At 39.3% G+C, this 21990-nt stretch overlaps 1 protein-coding gene across 7 annotated transcripts in view; it reads right to left on the bottom strand.

The window, feature by feature from the left end:
* Positions 1–21990, bottom strand: part of cep43 (centrosomal protein 43) — a 113750-nt gene that overhangs the window by 56096 nt on the left and 35664 nt on the right. For all 7 annotated transcript variants that reach the window (XM_072581175.1, XM_072581170.1, XM_072581171.1 and 4 more), the window contains 6 exons: positions 20703–20840; positions 18239–18265; positions 16735–16791; positions 16109–16179; positions 15958–16007; positions 12584–12645 (listed from right to left, as the gene is read on the bottom strand). In XM_072581175.1, the coding sequence (XP_072437276.1) occupies positions 12584–12645; positions 15958–16007; positions 16109–16179; positions 16735–16791; positions 18239–18265; positions 20703–20840 (405 nt within the window). The remainder of the gene's footprint in view (positions 1–12583; positions 12646–15957; positions 16008–16108; positions 16180–16734; positions 16792–18238; positions 18266–20702; positions 20841–21990) is intronic.

Here is a 21990-nt window from a genome sequence, read left to right as displayed (position 1 = left end):
AGGTGAATTTGAGGTCAGATGAGAAGTGTTCAATTGGGACTCCTCCGTCGCCAAACCCTTACCACCCTGCCTCTTTTTTGCATTTGGACCCTGCAACCACATGGGCTCAATGTGCATTTCACCAGTTTCCTCATTTCCCCTCCCCCCCCCATATTTTTCCAGTTCAAAGCCTCCAACTCAGCACTGCCTTCCGGACCTGTCCATCACCTTTCCCATTTATCCACTCCACTCTTCTCTCGGACTTATAATCTTCTCACCGACCTTCATCTGCCTATCGCACTCTCAGCTACCTTCCCCCAACCCAACCCACCTCCCCCCCCTCACCACCATTTATCTCTCAGCACCCCCCGGCCCACAAGCCTATTTCTAGTGAAGGGATTAAGCATTCTCCTGCTCCTCGGATACTGCCTGACCTGCTGAGATTTTCCAGCACCACACTCTCGACTGATCTCCAGCATCTGCAGTCCTCACTTTCTCCTAGAAGGTAGAGTTAAGTCAAGTAAGTGCTAAGGAAGAACAGGCAGGGCCAGATAACAAACATAATGGGACTGGCAATATTAAGTGAATTTATTTTACTGCAAGGAGTACAACAGGAAAGCAGATGAGCTTAAACCTGGATCAGTTTATGGAACTATGATGTTGTGGTCATTACAGAAAACTGGTTGAGAGAAGGGCAGGACTGGCAGATCAGTGTTCCAGAGTATTGGTGTTTCAGGTGTCAGAAGGAGCATAAAAGGGATGAGGGAGTTGCATTATTGATTAAGGACAGCTGCACTAAGAGCGGACAAAGACCTCAGTTATCTGTAAGAATAACAGGGTGGTTATGGTAAGGGATTTTATCTTTTCAAACATAGACTGGAACTGCCATAGAATTAACAGTTTCGAAGGAGAGGAATTTGTTAAGCACGTACAAGAAAATTTTCTGATTCAGTATGTGGATGTACCTACTGGAGAAGGTGCAAAACTTGACCTATTCTTAGGGAATAAGACAGGGCAGGTGACTGAGGTGTCATTGGGGGAGCAGTTTGGGACCAGTGACCATAACTCTATTAGTTTTAAAATAGTGGTGGAAAAAGATTGATCAGATCTAAAAGTTGAAGTTCTAAATTGGAGAAAGGCCAATTTTGAACGTATTAGGCAACAACTTTCAAAAGCTGATTGGGGGCAGATGTTTGCAGGTAAAGGGACAGCAGTAAAATGGGAAGCCTTCAGAAATGAGATAACGAGAGTCCAGAGAAAGTATATTCTCGTTAGGTGAAAGGAAAGGCTGGTAAGTATAGAGAATGCTGGATGACTAAAGAAATTGCGGGGTTGGTTAAGAAAATGAAGGAGGCATATATCGGGTATAGACAGGATAGATTGAGTGAATACTTAGAAGGGTATACTTAAGAGGGAAATTAGGAGGACAAAAAGGGGACATGAGATAGCTTTGGTAAGGAGAATACAAAGGGTTTTTACGAATACATTAAGGACAAAAGGTTAACTAGGGAGAGAATAGGGCCCCTCAACAATCAGCAAGATGGCCACTGTGGGGCAGCACGGTGGCTCAGTGGTTAGCGCTGCTGCCTCACTGCACCAGGGACCCAGGTTCAATTCCGGCCTCGGGCGACTGTGTGTGGAGTTTGCACATTCTCCCCACTGTCTGCGTGGGTTTCCTCCGGGTGCTCCGGTTTCCTCCCACAATCCAAAAACGTGCAGGTTAGGTGAACTGGTCATGCTAAATTGCCCATAGTGTTGGGTGCATTGGGGAATGGGTCTGTGTGGATTACTCTTCGGAGGGTTGGTATGGACTTGTTGGGCCGAATAGCCTGCTTCCATACTGTAGGGAATCTAATCTAAGGATGGCCTTTGTGTGAAGCTGCAGGAGATGGGGTAGATACTGAACGAGTATTTTTCAACAGTGCTAACTGTCGAAACAGAAATGCAAGATATAGAACATAGGGAAAGAGTGATGCGTAACAGTGGATAAATCCCCAGGACCTGATCAGATGTACCCTAGAATTCTGTGGGGAGCTAGGGAAGTGATTGCTGGGCCTCTTGCTGAGATATTTATATCATCGATAGTCACAGGTGAGGTGCCGGAAGACTGGAGGATGGCAAACATGGTGCCACTATTTAAGAAAGGTTGTAAGGACAAGCCAGGGAACTATAGACCAGTGAGCCTGACATCGGTGGTGGGCAAGTTGTGGGAGGGAATCCTGAGGGGCAGGACGTACACGTATTTGGAAAGGCAAGGACTGATTAGGGCTTTGTATGTGGGAAATCATTTCTCACAAACTTGATTGAGTTTTTTGAAGAAGTAACAAAGAGGATTGATGAGGGCAGAGCGGTAGATGTGACCTACATGGACTTCAGTAAGGCATTTGACAAGGTTCACCATGGGAGACTGATTAGCAAGGTTAGATCTCATGGAATACAGGGAGAACTAGCCATTTGGATACAGAACTGGCTCAAAGGTAGACGATTGGAGGCCTGTGACCAGTGGAGTGCCACGAGGATTGGTGCTGGATCCACTACTTTTTGTCATTTATAGAAATGATATGGATGTGAGCTTAGGAGATATATAGTTTGTAAGTTTGCAGATGACACCAAAATTGGAAGTGTAATGGACAGCGAAGAAGGTTACCTCAGATTACAACGGGATCTTGATCAGATGAACCAATGGGCTGAGGAGTGGCATTTGGAGTTTAATTTAGATAAATGCAAGGTGCTGCATTTTGGGAAAGCAAATCTTAGCAGGACTTATACACTTAATGGTAAGGTCCCAGGAGTGTTGCTGAACAAAGAGACCTTGGATTGCAGGTTCATAGATCCTTGAAAGTAGAGTCGCAGGTAGATAGAATAGTGTAGAAAGTGTTTGATATGCTTTTCTTGATTGGTCAGAGTATTGAGTACAGGAGTTGGGAGGTCGTGATGCAGCTTTACAGGACATTGGTAAGGCCACTTTTGGAATACTGTGTGCAATTCTGGTCTCCAACCCATCGGAAGGATGTTGTGAAACTTGAAAGGGTTCAGAAAGGATTTACAAAGATGTTACCAGGGTTGGAGGATTTGAGCTAAAGGAGAGGTTGAATAGAATTGGGCTGGTTTCCCTGGAGCATTGGAGGCTGAGGGGTGACCTTACAGAGGCTTATAAAATCATGAGCGGTATGGATAGGATAAATAGACAAAGTTTTTTCCCTGGGGTGGGGGACTCCATAGGTAGAGAGTATAGCTTTAGGGTGAGAGGGGAAGATATAAAAGAGACTTAAGGTGCAACTTTTTCACACAGAGGGTGGTGAGTGTGTGGAATGGACTGCCAGAGGAAGTGGTGGAGGCTAGTACAATTGGAACATTTAAAAGACATCTGGAAGGGTATATGAATAGGAAGGGTTTGGAGGGATATGGGCTATCTGGTCGGGATGGACGAGTTGGACCAAAGGGTCTGTTTCTGTGCTGTACATCTCTCTGATTCTACCTTGGAGGGCTCATCCAGCGAGGTCATTTTGGTAGAACTCAGGATTAAGAAAGAATATGAAATCAAAATGATGGAGTTACGCTATAGCCTCCTATCAGAGGTACAGGAACAGATATGTAGGCAGATCATGGAAAGATTTAAAAACAACATGGTTGTTGTCATTGATTCTTTTGATATCCTCAATACTGATTGGGATTCCCTTATTGCCAGGGGCTTAGATGAGGCAGAACTTGTTAGATGCATCCAGGAAGACTTCTTAAAACAAAAGGTAGATGGTCCAACTAGGGAAGGGGCAAGGTGTTCAAAGTTTTAGTGAGGGAGCATTTTGGGAACAGCGATCATAATTTTGTAAGATTCAAAATAGTTATGCATACAACTTGGGTGATAGTGCTAAACTGTGGGAATGCTAATTACAATAATATTTGGCAGGAACAGGAGAAATTAGATTGGGGGTGGTTTTTTGAGAGTACATCCACAACTGAAATATGGGAGTCTTTTAAAGGCCAGCTGATAAGAGTTTAGGACCAGCATGTTCCTTTGAGGATGGAAGATAAGGCTGGCAAGATTCTGGAACCTTAGATAACAAGAGATATTGAAAGTCTAGTCAAAATAAAAAATGAAGCATATGTAAACTAAAATCAAACAAGACCTTTCAAGAATATAAGAGGAAGCAGGAAAGAACTTCAGCGAGAAATTAGGAGGGCTAAAAGGCTCCACAAAATGTCCCTGGTAAGTAGGATTAACGAGAATCCCTCGGCATTTTATATACATTAGGAGCAAGATGGTAGCAGGAAACATTAGGCCCATTCAAGGGCAAAAGAATGAAGAGAAAATGGAACCAGGGAAAGTGGGCGAGGTCCTTAATGAGTGCTTTGTATTGGTATTCTCCAAGAAGGAGATGGATGATATTAAGATTATGAAGGGGTATGTTGATATTTTAGGGAATCTCGATATTAAGGAGGTGGTAGCGTTGGGTGTCTTGGAAATGTTAAGATAGATAAGTTCCCAGGACCTGGTGGGATCTATCCCAAGATATTAAGGGAGGAGATTGTTGGGGCCACGACAGAGATATTTCTATCCTCTTTAGCCACAAGTGAGGGCCTAGAAAACTGGAGAATAGTTAATGTTATTTCTTTACTTAAGAAGGACAACAAGGATAATTCAGGAAATTATAGGCCAGTGAGCTTTGCATCAGTAGTAGAGAAATTATTGGAGAGGATTCTTAGGGACAGGATTTACTTGCATTTGAAAAAGAATGGACTTATTAGGGACAGTTAGCATGGGGTTGAGGATAGTGAGGAAGGTTGTCAAATGATACAGCAGGACATAATTCTGCTGCAAAGTTTGGTGGTGAAATCGCAGATTGAATTTAATCCAAATAAGTAAGAAGCGATGCATTTTAAGGGGTCAAACACAAGAGGAAATGGCAGGACACTTAGGAGCATTGATATACAGAGAGATAAGCGAGTTTGGAGATTTGTAGCTCAGGTTGAAGTTTTGCATGTAAGTTTGTTCACTGAGCTGGAAGGTTTGTTTTCAGACATTTTGTCACCACACTAGATAACATCATCAGTGAGCCTCCAGTGAAGCACTGGTGTTATGGCCTGCTTTCTATGTTTTAGGTTTCCTTGGCTTGGTGATGTCATTTCCTGTAATGTCATTTCCAGTTCTTTTTCTCAGAGGGTGATAGATGGGATCCAAATTGACATGTTTGTTGATAGAGTTCCGGTTGGAATGCCATGCTTCTGGGAATTCTCGTGCATGTCTCTGTTTGGCTAATCCTAGGATGGATGGATTGTCACAGTCAAAGTGGTGTCCTTTATCATCTGTATGTAAGGATACTAGTGATAGTAGGTCATGCCTTTTTGTGGCTAGTTGATATTTATCGATCCTGGTGGCTAGTTTTCTGCCTGTTTGTCCAATGTAATGTTTGTCACAGTTATTGCAAGGTATTTTGTAAATGACATTAGTTTTGCTTGTTGGGTGTATAGGGTCTTTCAAATTCATTAGTTGCTGTTTTAGTGTGTTGGTGGGTTTGTGGGCGACTATGATGCCAAGACACCTGAGTAGTCTTGCAGTCATTTCAGAAATTATAGCATCGCTACAGTGTGGAAACAGGCACTTCAGCCCAACAAGCCCACACCACCCTCCGAAGAGAATCCCACCCGAACTCATTCCCTTACCCTACTATACATCTACCCCTAACTAACACATCCCTGAACACTATGGGCAATTTAGCATGGCCAGTTCACCTAACCTGCACATCTTTGAACTGCGGGAGTAAACTGGAGCACCCGGAGGGAACCCACACAGACATGGGGAGAATGTGCAAACTCCACACAGACAATTGCCCAAGGCTGGAATCGAATCTGGGTCCCTAGTGTTGTGAGGCAGCAGTGCTAACCACTGAGCCACAGTGCCACCCTTTGATGGCACTGTGAGTGGCTAGAGTTTCTGGACACATTGTATCTACTTGTTTGGGTTTGTTGCTGAGGAATCAACGGACTGTGTTCATTAGGTATCCATTCTTTTTTAATACGCTGTATACCCACAAACGAAGTTGCGTTGGAACATAAGTTCAACAAGCCACCACACACTGCAGCATTCAGGAACTATAAAGAGCAGAAGAAAACCACCTATACAGCATATGACATGAAACAGGCCTTTTGGCCCAACATGTCCATGCCGCCCAGTTTTCAGAATTAAACTAGTCTCATTTGTTTATCCCATCCACGTACCTGTCCAAATATTAAATGACAAAATTGTAGTCGCTCGTTCCAGACACTCACCTCGCTCTTAAAAAACAACTGTCCCTTTTGCATTTCTTCTCTCTTACCTTAAACACATTCCCTTTAGATTTAGATTCCCCTACCATGGGTAAAAGCTGTTGGCTATCTTAGAATTAGTGTTATTGTCACATGTATTCATCTATCTTATCTATGCCTCTCATGACTTTGTAGACCTCTATAAAGGTCACCCTTCAACCTCCTACACTCCAGAGAAAAAAGTCCCAGCCTCTCTTTATAACTCAAACTTTCCAGTCCAGGTAACATCCTAGTAAATCTTTATCCACTCTTTAGTAAATGATCCTCCCAGGAAGAGTGATCATTGCATGGTAGCATTTCAAATTCAGTTTGAGACAAGAGATTTTGAATCCCACCCAAGTTTTCTGATGTTAAAAGAAAAGAGGTAATTACACAAGCATGAGGACAGATTTGGCCCTAGTGAACTGGACAGAAATATGAAAGGTAAAATAGTTGATGCACAGTAGCAGACATTGGAGGAGATATTCAATTCCTTCCAACTAAATATATATTCCAGAGAGACAGATAGGTTCTAAGAAGGTAAAATAGTGCCCATTGCTAAGCAAGGAATTTAATAACAAGACCAAAGAACGAAAGCATACCATATTGCTAAGACCAGTGGCAGGCAGGAGGACTGGGAAACTTTTAAAGACCGACAAAGGGTTACCAAAAAAAAACAAAGTAAGAGGTTAATTATGAAAGAAAAGTAATGCAACAAACACTACATTGGAAAAACAGGCAGAAAACTAGCCACCAGGATACATGAACACCAACTAGCCACAAAAAGACAGGACTCTCTCTCACTAGTATCCTTACATACAGATGAGGAAAAACACCACTTCGACTGGGACAACACATTCATCTTCGGACAAGCCAAACAAAGAGTAGCACAAGAATTCCTAGAAGCATGGCATTCCAACCGGAACTCTAATCAACAAACACATCAAGTTAGACCCCATCTAACACCCCCTGAGAAAAGGAACAGGAAGTGAGCTCACCACAGGAAATGACATCACCAACCCAAAGAAACCCAAACATATAAATAGAAAGCAGGAATTTTCAACATTGCTTCATCTGAGGCCCACTGAAGATGTTAACTAATAGGATAATGAAACATCTGGAAATGAACCTTGCAGCTCAGCGAGCAAACCTACATCCAATATAGTTCTATATATAGTTTTATTTATGTTAATCTCTCTTAGAGGATGATTCTGGGGAATTAATGACAGGGAACACAGAAATAGCAGACACCAAATCAATATTTTGCCTCAGTTTTCATGGTGGAGGACAATGAAACTTTCAAAAGTAATAGGTAATGCAGAGGTTATACAAAAGGAGAAACAATTGCCATTGCTAGGAAAAAAAGTACTGTGCAAACTATTGGGATTAAAGTCAGTCAAGTCCCAGGGCCTGATGATCTACATCGCAGGATCTGAAAAGAAATGGGAGAATATAGAGGCTGCATAGATTATGATATTCCAAAATTCATTGGATTTTTTGAAAGATTCCAATGGATTGGAAAAATACTAATATAACACTCTCTTATTCAGAAAGGAGAGAGAGGTAGAAAGCAGGAAGTTATAGACCAGTTGGCTTAGCATCTGTCATTGGGAAATTAATGGAATCTATCATTAATAGAGTAGTAAATGATATCTGGAAAATCCCAATGTAATCCATCGAAATCAGCATAGTTTTACAAAGGGTAAATTGTTTTTAACTAATGTGCTAGAGTTCTTCAAAGATGTAACAAATAAAGTTGATAATTAGGGTCCTGTAGATTTATATATTAGAGACTTCCAGAGACATTTGACAAGTTGCTGCACAAAAATGTAATACACAAGGTAAGGTCACACTGGGTTAGGGGAGTTAGCTTGGTTAGGGGAGTGGCTAACCAGAAACAAAGCAGAGACTCAGGATAAATGGATATTTTTCAGGTTGGCAAGCTGCAACCAGTAGGGCACCACAGAGTTTGGTCCTCAGGCCTGCAACTGAAGACATGATTTCCCATGCACAAAACCATGTTGACTATCCCTAATCAGTCAATGTCTTTCCAAACGAATGTTAAACCTATCTCTCAGAACCCCCTTCAAAAGTTACCTACCAATGACATCAGGGTCGCCAGTCTATCGTACCGACTTTTTGTTATCACTTTTCTTAAATAATGGCACCACATTTGCCATCCTCAACTCTTTTGGCACCTCACCCATGGCTGTCGATGATACAAATATTTCAGCAAGGGGTCCAGCAATCTCATCCCAAGCTTCCCATAAAGTTCTGGGATCATCTAATCCGGTCCCAGGGATTTATCTTCATGCGTTTTAAGACCTCCAGCACATCCTCCTCTGTAATATGGCCACTTCTCAAATATCACTATTTAGTTCCCCACATTCCCTAACATTCATGTCCTTCTTCACGTTAAATACGGATACAAAATATTTGTTCAGTGTCTCACCAATCTCCCGAGGTTCCACACATAGCATTGTTGGATCCTTGCTGATCCATCAAGGGCCCTATTCTCTCCCTAGTTACTCTTTTGCCCTTAAATATATTTGTAGAATCTCTTTGGATTCTCCTTAACCCTACTTGCCAAAGCTACCCCACATCACTTTTTTGCCCTCCTGATTTCCCTCAAGTATACTCCTACTGTTCTTACACTCATCTAGAGATTCACTAACTGAACCTAACAAATGCTTCCTTCTTTCTCTTGACCAGAATCTCAATTTTTCTAGTCATCCAGCATGCCCTGCACCTACCATCCTTGCCTTAACAGGAATATACTGTCTTTACCCTGAAGGCGTTCTAGCATCAACTGTCCCTTTACCTATGAACAGCTTTCCCCAATCAAACTTTGAAAGTTCCTGCCTAATATCATGAAAGTGACCTTACTCTAATTTAGAACTTTAACTTTTAGATCAAGTCTATCCTTTTCCATCACTATTTTAAAACTAATAGAATTATGATCACTTGCCCCAAAGTGCTCCCCCATTGACATTTCAGTCACTTGCCTTGCCTTATTTCCCCAAAAGGTGGTCAAGTTTTGCTCTTTGTCTAATAGGTACATCCACATATTGAATAATGAAACTTTCACATACACACTTAAATTCCTCTCCATCCAAGCCCTTAACACTATGGCAGTCCCAGTCTATGTTTGGAAAGTTAAAATCCCCTCCTTTTACAATTGGATTATTCTTACAGCTATTGGAGATTGCCTTACATATTTGCTTCTCACTGGACTATTTGAGGGCCATATAGTACAGGCCCAGTAAGGAGATAATCACTTTCTTATTTCTCAGTTCCACACATATAAATTCACTGGACATTTTCCCAGGAATACCCTTACCTAAAAAGGTCACTTCCCTTCCAATAGCATCTATTCGCTGGAACACTGAGTCCTCCCCCTTCCTGACCCATGTTTTTGTAATAGCTAGGATATCCCAGTCCCATGTTTCCAACAATGCCCAAAGTTCATCTGCCTTACCAGTTAGGCTTCTTGCACAGAAGTAACTGCAGTTTAATTTATCAGTATTACCTCATTCTCTCCCATGCTCTTACCTGCCTGGACTATTTACCTTGCTCCCCTTATCTACTGTACTAGCTTCATACATCTCTTATCTCTTTTCTATCTTATCACAATCGATTACTTGGAACCTGATATACCCTTTACTCTAGTAAAGTCAGTCAGGGTACAGAAACCTGTGTCAGTGTGATATTTCCCCAAGAAATGTAAATCTCTAAGTTGATTGAGTATTTTGAAGAGATGACAAAAGATGATTGATGAAGGCAGAGCAGTAAATATTGTCTATACAGACTTCAGCAAGACATTCGACAATGTTCCGCATGACAGACTGGTTAGATCACATGGAATCTATGGGGAGTTAGTCAATTGGATACAAAATTACAATTCTGGTCTCCCTGCGTTTGGAAAGATGTTGTTAAACTTGAAAGGATGCAGAAAAGATTTGCAAGGATGTTGCTGGGAATGGAGTTTGTGAACTATAGGGAGGGGCCGAATAGACTAGGGCTTCTTTCCCTGAAACATTGGAGGCTGAGGAGTGTCCTTATAGAGGTGCATAAAATCATGAGGTGCATGGGTAGGGTGATTGGTCAAGGTCTTTTTCCCGGGAGAGGGAGACCAAAACTAGAAGGCATAGTTTAAGGTGATGGGGAAAGATTTAAAAGGGACCTGCATTGAGAGAGTGGTGCTTGTATGGAACAAGCTGCCAGAGGCGGTGGTGAAGGTGGGTACAATTATAACATTTAGGAGTCATCTGGATGGGTACATGAATAGGAAGGGTTTGGAGGGAGAAGGGCCAAATACTGGCAAATGGGACCTAGCTCAGTTTAGGTTATCTGATTGGTACAGACGTGTTGGACCAAAGGGTTTGTTTCTGTGTTGTAAACTCTATTACCTTATAACTACTGCCAATCTATTTCAATGATAAGAATACACTGTAGCTAAATTTGCAGATGACACTAAAATCAGGAAAAGTAAGTTGCAATAAAGAAATAAGAAATTTACAAACTGAAGGGTTAGATGAATGAGCCAATATGTGACTAATGAAGTTTAACTTGGTTAAGTATGTAGAATTGACAAAGTGGGCATCAGCAGATGTTTCCCCTAATGGGTCAATCTAAAATGAGAAGTCATAGTTTTAGGCTAAGGATGGCATATTTAAAATATTATGATCAGGAATTACTTCTCTTAAAGTGTTATGAATCTGTGGAATTTCCAACTAGAGTGGACTGGATGCTAGGATATTGAATAAATTTGGAGGAGGAGGAGGAGATGGTCAGACTTTTTAATTAGTCAAGGGCATTGGGCAAGTAAGAGGCCAAGATGAGATCTGCCATGAATGTATTAAATGGTAAAGTGGTTTGAGGAGCTGAATTGCCTACACCACTCCTAATTCTCATGTACCACAATGAATTCAAATTTTCTTCACTCTTGCTTAGCTGAACATTCCTTTGGCCATTTTAAAACTTGCTGTGAAGATGCAATACACTAATATTGACTGGTATACTAACTTTTGAAAGTTTGCAGAAAATGGATTTATTTCAAGTTTTTTGAAAATACTGGAAATGGTTTCTTTAAACAAGGTCAATTAAAATTCACTGTAGACAAGTTTTTTTTAAAAGAAGGAATCTTGTAAATCACATAACTGTTTACTTTGCTGCCAACTCCTGCTGGAGTGACTGGCTTAGGGAGAGTTGCTTACATTATCTGATTCAATCAGAGGGATACCTGCTAAGAACAAGCTGAGATATAGTAATTTTGCTAAAAACAAGCTGCTCAAATGATATCTCTTGCACGTCTGAAAAGAAAACCCTCTTGTTGAATTCAGGGTGAAACCCATTTGTTCTTTTGATGTCACGATTCAAGCAATATTTCAAGTTTGTATTTCCTGAGCAAACAGTGTCAGCAAGACATTAAAGCCAAACATACGAGATTAGTGATTTGACTAGATCAGCAAGAACAGCAGAGCAAGAAACTCCAAAGTATTTACACTTTGTCATTTTGCCTTCAAGAATAACCTAAGTATTTTCTTTTTCAGAAAGCTAATCTCTACAGGAATTTTTTTTTTTTCACATCTTTTCCAGAAAACAGAGATAGAGGAACAGTGACCAGTGTGTGTGTGTGTGTGTGTTTTTAGGAATATTCAGAGGGATAAGCATTTATACTTCTATATTACAGGATATGACGTGTATAAACCAATTATTGTATCTTTACTGAATAAAATTTGTTTTGATAATAAACCAAGAATTTTGTTTAACTTTGATAATTTTTCAATATCAAATAAAGACATGGTATTTAAATTGGTCATCTTAGCATTTCAACAGGCAGGTGGAAATTTTTGATGAATAACCAGGATGTCTCTATGAATATCATTATTTCCGTCTGCTGAGATAATGCCTAAAGTGACCAAAGTAAAACACAGCATTAATAGAATCTTTTGACTGCTTCTTCTACCATTTTACTTCATTGTGGGGGTGTGGGGGGGGGTTAGGAAAAATTTGAATGTACTCTTCAAATGAATGCACATATCTGTTTACTTCAAAATCTCAAATGTAAATTTTTGCTTGGAAGATTGTTTAGGTTCATTGGCATTTTTTTTAGTCCAAGCATGAATTTTTGAAGTCTCTAAAGGACAGTGGACTGTTTTTAGAAATCAGAACAACTAGTTATAGAATTCCAGAGTCAGGGTTTAGAAGACTCCTGACTGCATATTTCTTTTTTCAAATCTCGGTATGCATAATGGAAAAGGGAGTTTTTTTCTCAAACAAATACATCATTATTATTTTTAATTACAAAAATATGTCTTACCACGCTTCTGCACTGGATGAACAATCTTTTGTACATTCCCAGAAACTCATCAAAATCAACCACTAATTCAACAAACAAGAAATAAAGCAAATCACTTTAAATCTTAACTGGATAAATAGTAATTTTAAAATATTTTTGATATGCGACCTGCTGACAAATCTAATATTGTATCAAGTGAATGACAAAGCACAATAATAACTTTCTTCATTGCCATTTCTTCCTTGCTGAGGTTAGTTATCCTGCTGATTTCCTTATCTACACTGTTGTAATTGCCCCTGGCTGAATATGACAAAATGGCTATTAGAAGTTTTCTTTTTAACTGTCACAGACAAAAGAAAATATAGCTGATGTAGCATTTCATATAGCTCAAATCATGGCCTTCATAGACAAACAAAATGCTGGAGTCTTAGTAAGATGGGACTAGAATGTAAACAGTAAGACTCTGTTAAGGCAGCTCAGGTGAAAACCATCTGATTTGAGATTTCTGATTTTTGTATGAAATAGAAAAGAGAAGCTTGATCCACCTGAGATGAGGCTTTAAAAAAAAACTACATATTAGAATTGACACATTTGTACAAGGATAGAAGTTTAAATTTATTACATATTGGGGAACTAAATTTCTGAAGGCAGTTAGTCTTGGATGAAGATACTGATTTCAACAAACACTCTTGAAGAAATTGTTTTCTCTCATCAGCAAGATTAGGACACAGTGGCTCAGTGGTTATCACTGCTGCATCACGGAGCCAGGGACCCTGGTTTGATTCGACTCTTGGGCAACTGTCTGTGTGAGGTTTGCATGCCCTCCCAGTGTCTGCATGGGTTTCTTCCAAGTGCTCCAGTTTCCTTCCACAGTCCAAAGATGTGCAGGTTAGGTGGATTGGCAATGCTAAATTGCCATTTAGTGTCTAGGGATGTGCAGGCTAAGTGGGTTAACCATGGGAAATTAAGGTTTATAGGAATATGATGGTGGGGGGTGGGTTTGTTGTAGGTCTGGGTGGGATGCTTTTCAGAGGGTTGGTGTGGACTCCATGGGCTGAATGAGGTAAAATCCTGATGAAGGGCTTTTGCCCAAAACGTCGATTTCGCTGCTCCTTGGATGCTGCCTGAACTGCTGTGCTCTTCAAGCACCAGTAATCCAGAATCCATGGGCTGAATGGCCTGCTTCCAATCTGCAGGGATTCTATGTAGAACTAAGAGACAAATAACATGGCAAGGGGGGCAAAACAAATTTTTGAAATAGGGTCACTATGACCTTGAGTGAATAAACAACCCCTGGAGGGGAAGTTGTTAACAAAATTGTTAGTTTTGTCACAGAATCATAGTATTAGGTTTAACTATGTATAATTTTATTAATAACTTTATATAAGAGCTGATATTATAAATATTATAACAATTGGTAGAAATTAACATCATTTTTAATCTTCAGTACTAAGATCAGCAAGGGATATGAATTGCATGACTGAATTTGAAAATTCATTAGTAATAACGAAATACATGATGTGGCTGGCAAATGTCCAGGAAGGGACATAACAATCAATGTTGGAATGTGGTTGATAATCGTAGGAGCCTAAGGACAGGTAATAGGGAGTCTGGCAAACATCGCAAGATATTGGGATGACCCAAGATGGATCATGAAATTGTCCATCATTGAACGTGAATTCACAGGATTAGTTCACAGGACATCACAAGCACGGATGTCAATGTTGCATGTAACTATTGTAATGCAGTACGTACAAATATCCTGTACTTTACTGGGAAAGGTAGACGGGAAAAATGTGTTGCTGGAAAAGCGCAGCAGGTCAGGCAGCATCCAAGGAGCAGGAGTATCGACGTTTCGGGCATAAGCCCCTCTTCAGGAAAGGTAGATTGTCAGTGACCTGTGACCTGAATTGTGATTAAGAGGGCAACTGGGCCCTATGTGAAAGCCAAACTCAGACCAGTCTCTGACCTTTCCCACACTTGTGGTAAAGGAGCTTCAAATAAAGATCAATTTGTTCTATTGAACATGGGACTCAAGACTCCTCCAACATATACCCCAATTTTTCTTTTAAACTGGACCAAACATCCCTCAATCTTCTTGATCATAGCAAGATGTATTTACATACCTAAGTATTATCACATAACCCATTCCCTACAGAAAGCAACCATCTTGTCATTCTTACAAACTCTTCAGAATCAGCCAGATCTTTCAATGTCAACAATGGTGAACATTGAAACTTTTGTTGTTGTGAATCAGCATCCCAGGAAGTCCTAAACCACACAGACATATAATAATTATCCAAGAAGTCTAAACTTCTGAGAGGCAGTTTTGCACTACCTAGTAACCTCCAAATATGCTCCCGAATTAGACTCAGTATCAGAGACTTCCCAAGCAGCACTTGTTCTCGAGTTTTCCACTTTCAATTACTGATCTATATTAGAAATTTATAGCAAAGCCCCTTCCTTGGTGTCAAGTCTTGGAGTGGGACTCTAACAGAAAGCTTCTGGTTAAGAGGCAGGTATGCCACTAAATGTATATGATAAGAGGGATTTTGGTGTCCTTTTATACTAATCACGGAAAGTTAGCACACCTGTCTAGCATCAACTCTGCAAGGTAAACATTACATTAGCTTTTGCCATGAGGTTTGAAGGATTTATCATGTTGGTGAAGCATTTTTTTAAAATATAGCATCATTACCTAAGTTATTGTTGGAGGAACAAAGAAATCTTTCTGCAATTATATAGGGATTTTGAGAGACCAAGAGTATTGTGCAAAATTTTTACCTGAAGTAGTATACTTCCTTTGGAAAAGACAGAACAATGGTTTCCAAGATTTACTGCTTATATGAGAAGGCTGTCCCATGAATGAAGGTTAAGTAGAATTGCCCCATATCCTCCAGAATTTTACAAAAATGAAGGGTTACTTCAATGAAAAACAAAAAGGTCATACAAGGTTTGACAAAATAAATGCTGAAAATGTTTCCCATTGAACTTGGGGCGATGGTCTCATTAATGAGCATGTTTAAGACTGCGATCAATCGATCTTTTGAGAGCGCCAATGGAAGTCAAAAGGATATAGGAAGAAAGTCGAGATACTCAGGCGTAATACAGAATGGGCCAGCAGTTTAGAGCCAACAAGTATTCTACTCCTAATTTCTCTCATTCTTTATGAAACTGCACATTATGGATTTATCAAATGATTACCAAGACAGGAAAGTTCCCTTTTTGTTGAAGTATGAATGTCAAAGTAGAATGAATCTTCAGAGGTACATCTAACAATATTAGTAATAAAATAGAAAGATTAGACATTAATTTTACTGGGATCAGATTACAAAATTCTAATTACTTGAGCAGCCTTAAATGTATTTTAAAAGCTTATTGTCAAATATACTTACCATTATTACAAGCTTTAAATTCATCATTTACATATCTGTCCAGCATATTCCTATCAGTGAAACAAATTACGGTTACAATGGTTAAAATGCGACAAAAATCAAGGTTTGAAACAAAGTGCAATTCCAAAGTAAACAGTGAAAACTGACTTACTTGTGAAAGTGAGGAAAGAGGTCTATGAATAGTTCCTTCAGTTCTTCTTTACTTATCTCACCATTTTTGTCCTAAAATCAAGGCAGGCCATGGACTTTTTAAGACATTAGATCAAACACACATTTCCAAATTTTTGATGAACAGAGAACACTCCCAAAAGATTCATATTCCTTGCCTGTACACTAACTGAGCCAAATCTAGTATTTAATTGAATATTGAAAAAACAGAACTCAAAAGGATTCTCCTGAAATCATAGAAAATATCACTCTTCATGATTTCTTGCATTGAGTCTGTGTATTAAAGTTCAAGTTCATAAAATCATTTGTTATGGGCCTGAGATTTTCTGACATGCTCACCTGGCGAGCAATCACAAGCAGTGATTAAAAAACAAATTCTTTTATTTTCATGTTGTACTATATTTTTATATTTGATTGTTTGTGTAATTAAGATGTGTAAATTTACACCATTCATAAAAATAGATCTTTATGGCAATAGTGGTAAAACTTCAACCTCACAAATCAATGCATAACAAAAGGGCATCAAAATACGTATGAAATTACAATATACACAAAATGCAGCATGTATTTACAATCCAATTTAAACTGGCAGGAAAAGTTAAAACTCACTTTATCATAAAATTCAAACTTTTTCTTGGCTTCTGCTATATGTTTTGCTGACAACTCCTGGAAAACAAAAGTCACAATCAGCTTTTAACCAAAATGAGGAAAAATATTTGAATTGTTACAGTTGCAAATTTAAATTAGGCAGCAAAATATTTACCATCCCTCGGTTACGTTTTGTTGTACACCAAAATAATGTCAACAATTTCAAGTTTCTGAGAAATTGTGATTCTGGAGTAACATTAGTTCATGCAGCTATGGTAGGCTCTCATAATGTGCATAGACAAGACATACAAGAAGCCATTCAGCCCATCTAGCTTGCACCGGCTCCTTCAAATAAACAGATGAACCATTCAAATCATTTTCATATTTCTGCAAAGGTTTTCTCCATTAAGTAGCTATCCAAAATCCCTTTGAAGGCTATTAGTGAATCTATATTCACATATCAGATAGACTGATTCAATTCCAAAATGCTCTTGTTAAAATAAAGTATTGCCACATATCACAAATGGTCAACTTTAGTCACTGGAAATAGTCACGCGCCCATCCATGCCACCAGCCCATTTATTGTCCCATTGAAATCTATTACTATCTCCCTTAAATTCTGTCTCATTCACAAATTTCAACACTGTGCTTGTAACTCTAAGTCACTCCAAGCTTTGCTCACTACTTACGTTCCCCACATCCCCCTTACTCTGTCATTCCTCACGCACCCATTCTGCACCCCTACTGCATTCACCAAATCCAATCCTGCTTTCAGTTCCATCTTGGTTATTTAATTCCACCGGTATCCAGAGACAATGGGTGAGAAAGCCAGATTAAAAGAATAAAGAAGTTACTAAAAATATTCAGCATTGAGCTCAAGGCAGATCTTGAGGAGTCTGTATTCATCTTGTAATGACACAGGTGTGGTTTACTGGAGTTGTACCTACATCTGCAGCTTTCAACTCATCTTGCCAATGCATCCACACTACAGTGACGAGAACAACTTCCCTCCGCTGCCTACAAAAATGTTAAGAATGTCATTTTTAAAAGAGGCAGTGAGGAATCCCTCTGCTTTGCTGGTGACGTCAAGATCTATGCACTATCTCACTTTCTACCAGTAAAATTTCACAATTCTCAGAAAATACCTGCTAATTGCTTCATTTAAATCTGAATTAGTTTCCCAGTGCTGCTGGTGGTTTGTCACTAGCATGTTGAACTACCTCCCAGGATATACAAGAGGAATTAGAACATGTTAGCATTCCCAGTCATGCATTTTCTAATTTTCCTCATCCACATCCCCTCACTGTTTGCATCTCAGATATGCCTCGAATTCAATGACCTGGTAAAATGACAAAAAAACCTCCCATTGGATCACTTATTGAAAAGCTACTAAATTTGTATCTCAAAATAATTATTCAGGTTGAGAATAGAAAGAAGACCACATTGGGATGTACATCCCAGTAACCTGTAGGAAACAATAACATTATCACAAGTCATTCGAAGTGAGGCATAAATTATTTAGTACCTTAGGAACATAATTGAGTGAGTCACCCTGCAACAAAAAGAGCACATCATTATTGTGATATTCTTATGAACTCCCCACCACCAACTTTGTGTTAATGTCCTGCAAGTACATTTAGTTTCTTTTTAGAAATTACTTTTAAAAGTGTTTCATTTAAAATTGCTTTTCAATTTGTGCTTTGAATATTGAATCTTAAAATGTAATATCTTAAGCATTCAAAATTATACAGAACTGTATACTTTTCCTTCTCACGTTAGACAGAAACAACAGTAGTGATGATTTCTGGCTTGTAAACAGAATGTTGTTTTAACATTTAAATACTTATTCAAGCAGTTTTCCTGGTAGCCTTCAGAATAGAGATACCTCCAACAAGTTTACTGATTTTCCCAAATTATAAAATAGTAGACTAACTCAGGAGTAAATGATGAGCTCTAATTTGCCTCAGCATCATAGAAAGAGGAGCAGAGTTGAAAAATCAGCCAGCATTGTCATTACTAATCCATACTTATCAACTTCTAATTCTGACAACTAAGAAATGAACCAAAAAATTTTAACATCAATTTTGAAGGAAGATTTAAAAACTTAAAAGGAATGTTGTCCTTGTTTATTTCTTGAGTACAAAATTAATTGGGGTATAATAATGAAAGTTAGGTATGAGAAAAAGTACAGGTATAAATAAGTTAACAGAAGTTAACTGACTGACAAACTTCTTTGAAAGGGGTAGAAACTATATAATGACAGTCCTGCAACATTCTGGACTTTCTGAAAGCTTTTTAAAAAAAAGAGGTCTTACACGATCATATAGCATAAAAGCAGGCCCATTGGTCCAAAATGTCTACGCTGACCAAATTACAACAATCCCATTTATCTGCACTTCATCCATCACCTACTATACACTGGTTAAGTGCTCATCCAGATACTTCTTCAATGTTGCAAGTGTACCTGCCTCTGCCACCCTCTCAAGCAGCATGTACCATTTGTCTACCATTAGCGGGTGAAAAAAAACTTCCTCAGATCTCCTCTAAACCACTTACTCTTCACCTTAAATTTATGCACTCTGGTCTTAGACACATCTGCTATGGGGAAAAGATTATTATCGACCCTATGCCTCTCAGACTCGCACACATCATTTAATACCTCCCCTGCTCCAAAGAAAACAAATCCAGCCTCCTCATAACTGAGACTTTCCATAACAGACAACATCCCACTGAATTTTCTCTGCACCGAACAGGGTGTAATCACGTCCTTCCAGTAGTGTGGTGACTAAAATTACACACATATGCAATCTATGACCTAACCAATGGTTTATAAAGTTGTAACAAGACTTCCTTGCTCCTATATTCTATGTCCCTGCTAATGAAGTAATTGAGCAACACTAATAAACCATGCCACTTGAGGATAGATCACATGAATGGTTATCATAATGGAATAGAACTACACCCAATGATATAAAAACAGAAAGTACTGGAAACATTTAGCAAGTCTGGCTGCAATTGCAGAGAAAGCAAAAGAATTAAAAATTTCAGACTAATGATCTTTCACATGGCCTATTATTGCAGATTTATAGCATCTGCTTTAGTGCAGAATTGAAATATGGAAAGAAAATCAAAACCCATGGACAGGGTGTTGCAAATAAAAACCAACTCTTAACACGAACATACAGGGATTACATTCAGACAGTGGTTCAGCATGAGGAATTCAACATCGTCCAACTGCTCTCATGAGACAATAGTGCAGGGAAATGTCATTACCTGCTACTACCTGGAGCAATCAAGAGATTGATCACTTGATATTATAGTATTGAAACATGCCATTGTTATTAGAACAACAGATGTTACAGAGAAACTCAGCAAGTCTGACAGCATCTGTAGGAAGAAAACAGAGATAACATTTCGAGTCCAGTGACTCTTCATCAGAAAGCCTCTAAACAAAACTGCACAGATTTGCTTGTTGTGCTTCCCACACAATGACCATCCTTCCCTCGCACACATTGGGTTAACATTGGTGGCTGTGAGATGAGAACCTCCAGTGGCAATTAATCACTTTACAGCATCAGCTGGCAATGTGACAGGTAGTCTGTCCGCAGGACCCAGACTTAATTGGAGTGCAGAGAGGTACAACTGGCTCCTCAGCAAGTTCAATAGCTTATTTGTTTATTTTATTTAATAAAAAATTGTGGGCAGCTTTCAGATTTTCATGCCTACATTGCCTCCATGTTGGACCTGAAGTAGTGACACTGGATCACTAACCTGACATTATTATTCCATATTCTATGCATGCTGAAGGCTGGCAGTTGGGGGTGCACGTGATAGTGGCCCACACAATTTATGGCTATAAAATCCACTTCTTCACTGATAAACAATTCTCTATCAATCAAAATTACTTTTTGAAAATAGCACCAAAGGCAACAGCTAAGGAAATAAGCATATTACTTATATAATAGAAGATAAATATTCAAAGTACTTACGTCAGAGGGGCAAGTGCCTTTTTCTTTTTGTTGACCGTTTTTTATCACCTCCAACAATAATGGTACTCCCTTCAAATCATCTCCTTCATGAATTCCTAGTTCCCTTGCAAGATTATCTCGCCCATCAAGTCCCGTGAACTAAGTACAAAACAAAGCAACCAATACAAACTGAAGACTTGATAATTTGTAAATATCATAAATCATGTTGACAAGCATGGTGAATGTACTTTTTGGAAACAGTGGCATAATCCAGAGGTGCATGACAATACACTGGATATATAAGTCAAATCTCACCATGGCAGCATGTGGAGTTTAAGTTTAGCATGACAATGCTGTGACTTTGAGAAGTTATTTTGTCAATTTTTTTTTAAAGGAGAGTTTAAGGCAGAGGTCCTAGTGAAAACCATAAAGTGAACAGCTTGGGGGGGCCTTGGCTTGGTTTTAAAAGTTGGAACAATAAGAGCAGCCTTCTAACAGACCAGAATTTCTAGTTTTTTTTTAAAAGTTTAGCTTTAAGCTGTTGGTGCCGAATTCTCAACAGGGCAGAAGCTGCTGGGGTTCTGAAGTTGTAGAAGCTATCCTTTCCCTTTCTCAGTCACAGCAAGAAGCTGGAGTGTCTCGCTGCTGCTGGGTTCGTGACAATACTGCACCTTTAACAAAATTAGTTTGTCCTTGGCTTTTTTCTCCCCCAGAGCGGTCACAAAGACACAGCTTCCGGGGTGTCGAGTTTTTAAGGGTTTTAGGGCCAATTTGATTATGGCTAACAAGTACTGCTTCAGGCAAAAGGTTTTCAAGTTTTAAAAAAACACTTTTACAATAAAAGGGGAGCAGCCAGTTCTCCCAGCTCAGCTTTCCTTTTACTTTTAGCAGTCTGGCTGTTCAGAGCAAGCAGTTTGTTTTGAGGCTGCTGGTCAAAGAAAGAGCTACATGGCAGAAAGTGTTCCACCGTGAATCCCTCTGTGACAGAAATCTATTTTTCTGAATTTGCCTATTTGCCAAGGGTGTGTTTATAGGATGTTACTATATTGGAACAGTTAGTTAGGCATAGTTACTGTCTATTAGTCTGTTAAGTTTTCCAATACAGTTAAGTTAGTCTAAGTTCTTTCCTCGTATTTTAACTATCGTGTTTAAATAAACTGTATTTTGCTTAATGTCAAGTAGTTTGACCAGTCACATTACACTCAAGAAGCTTGACATCATCCAGGACAAAGCAGCCCACTTGATTGGCACTGCATCCACTCCCTCCACCACTGACACTCAGTAGCAACAGTGTGTACTATCCACATGA

This window comes from Chiloscyllium punctatum, chromosome 11 (genome assembly GCF_047496795.1).
Source record: "Chiloscyllium punctatum isolate Juve2018m chromosome 11, sChiPun1.3, whole genome shotgun sequence".
Taxonomy (NCBI): domain Eukaryota; kingdom Metazoa; phylum Chordata; class Chondrichthyes; order Orectolobiformes; family Hemiscylliidae; genus Chiloscyllium; species Chiloscyllium punctatum.
The sequence above is the reverse complement of the archived record's forward strand: the minus strand, read 5'-3'. Positions and strand labels throughout refer to the sequence as shown.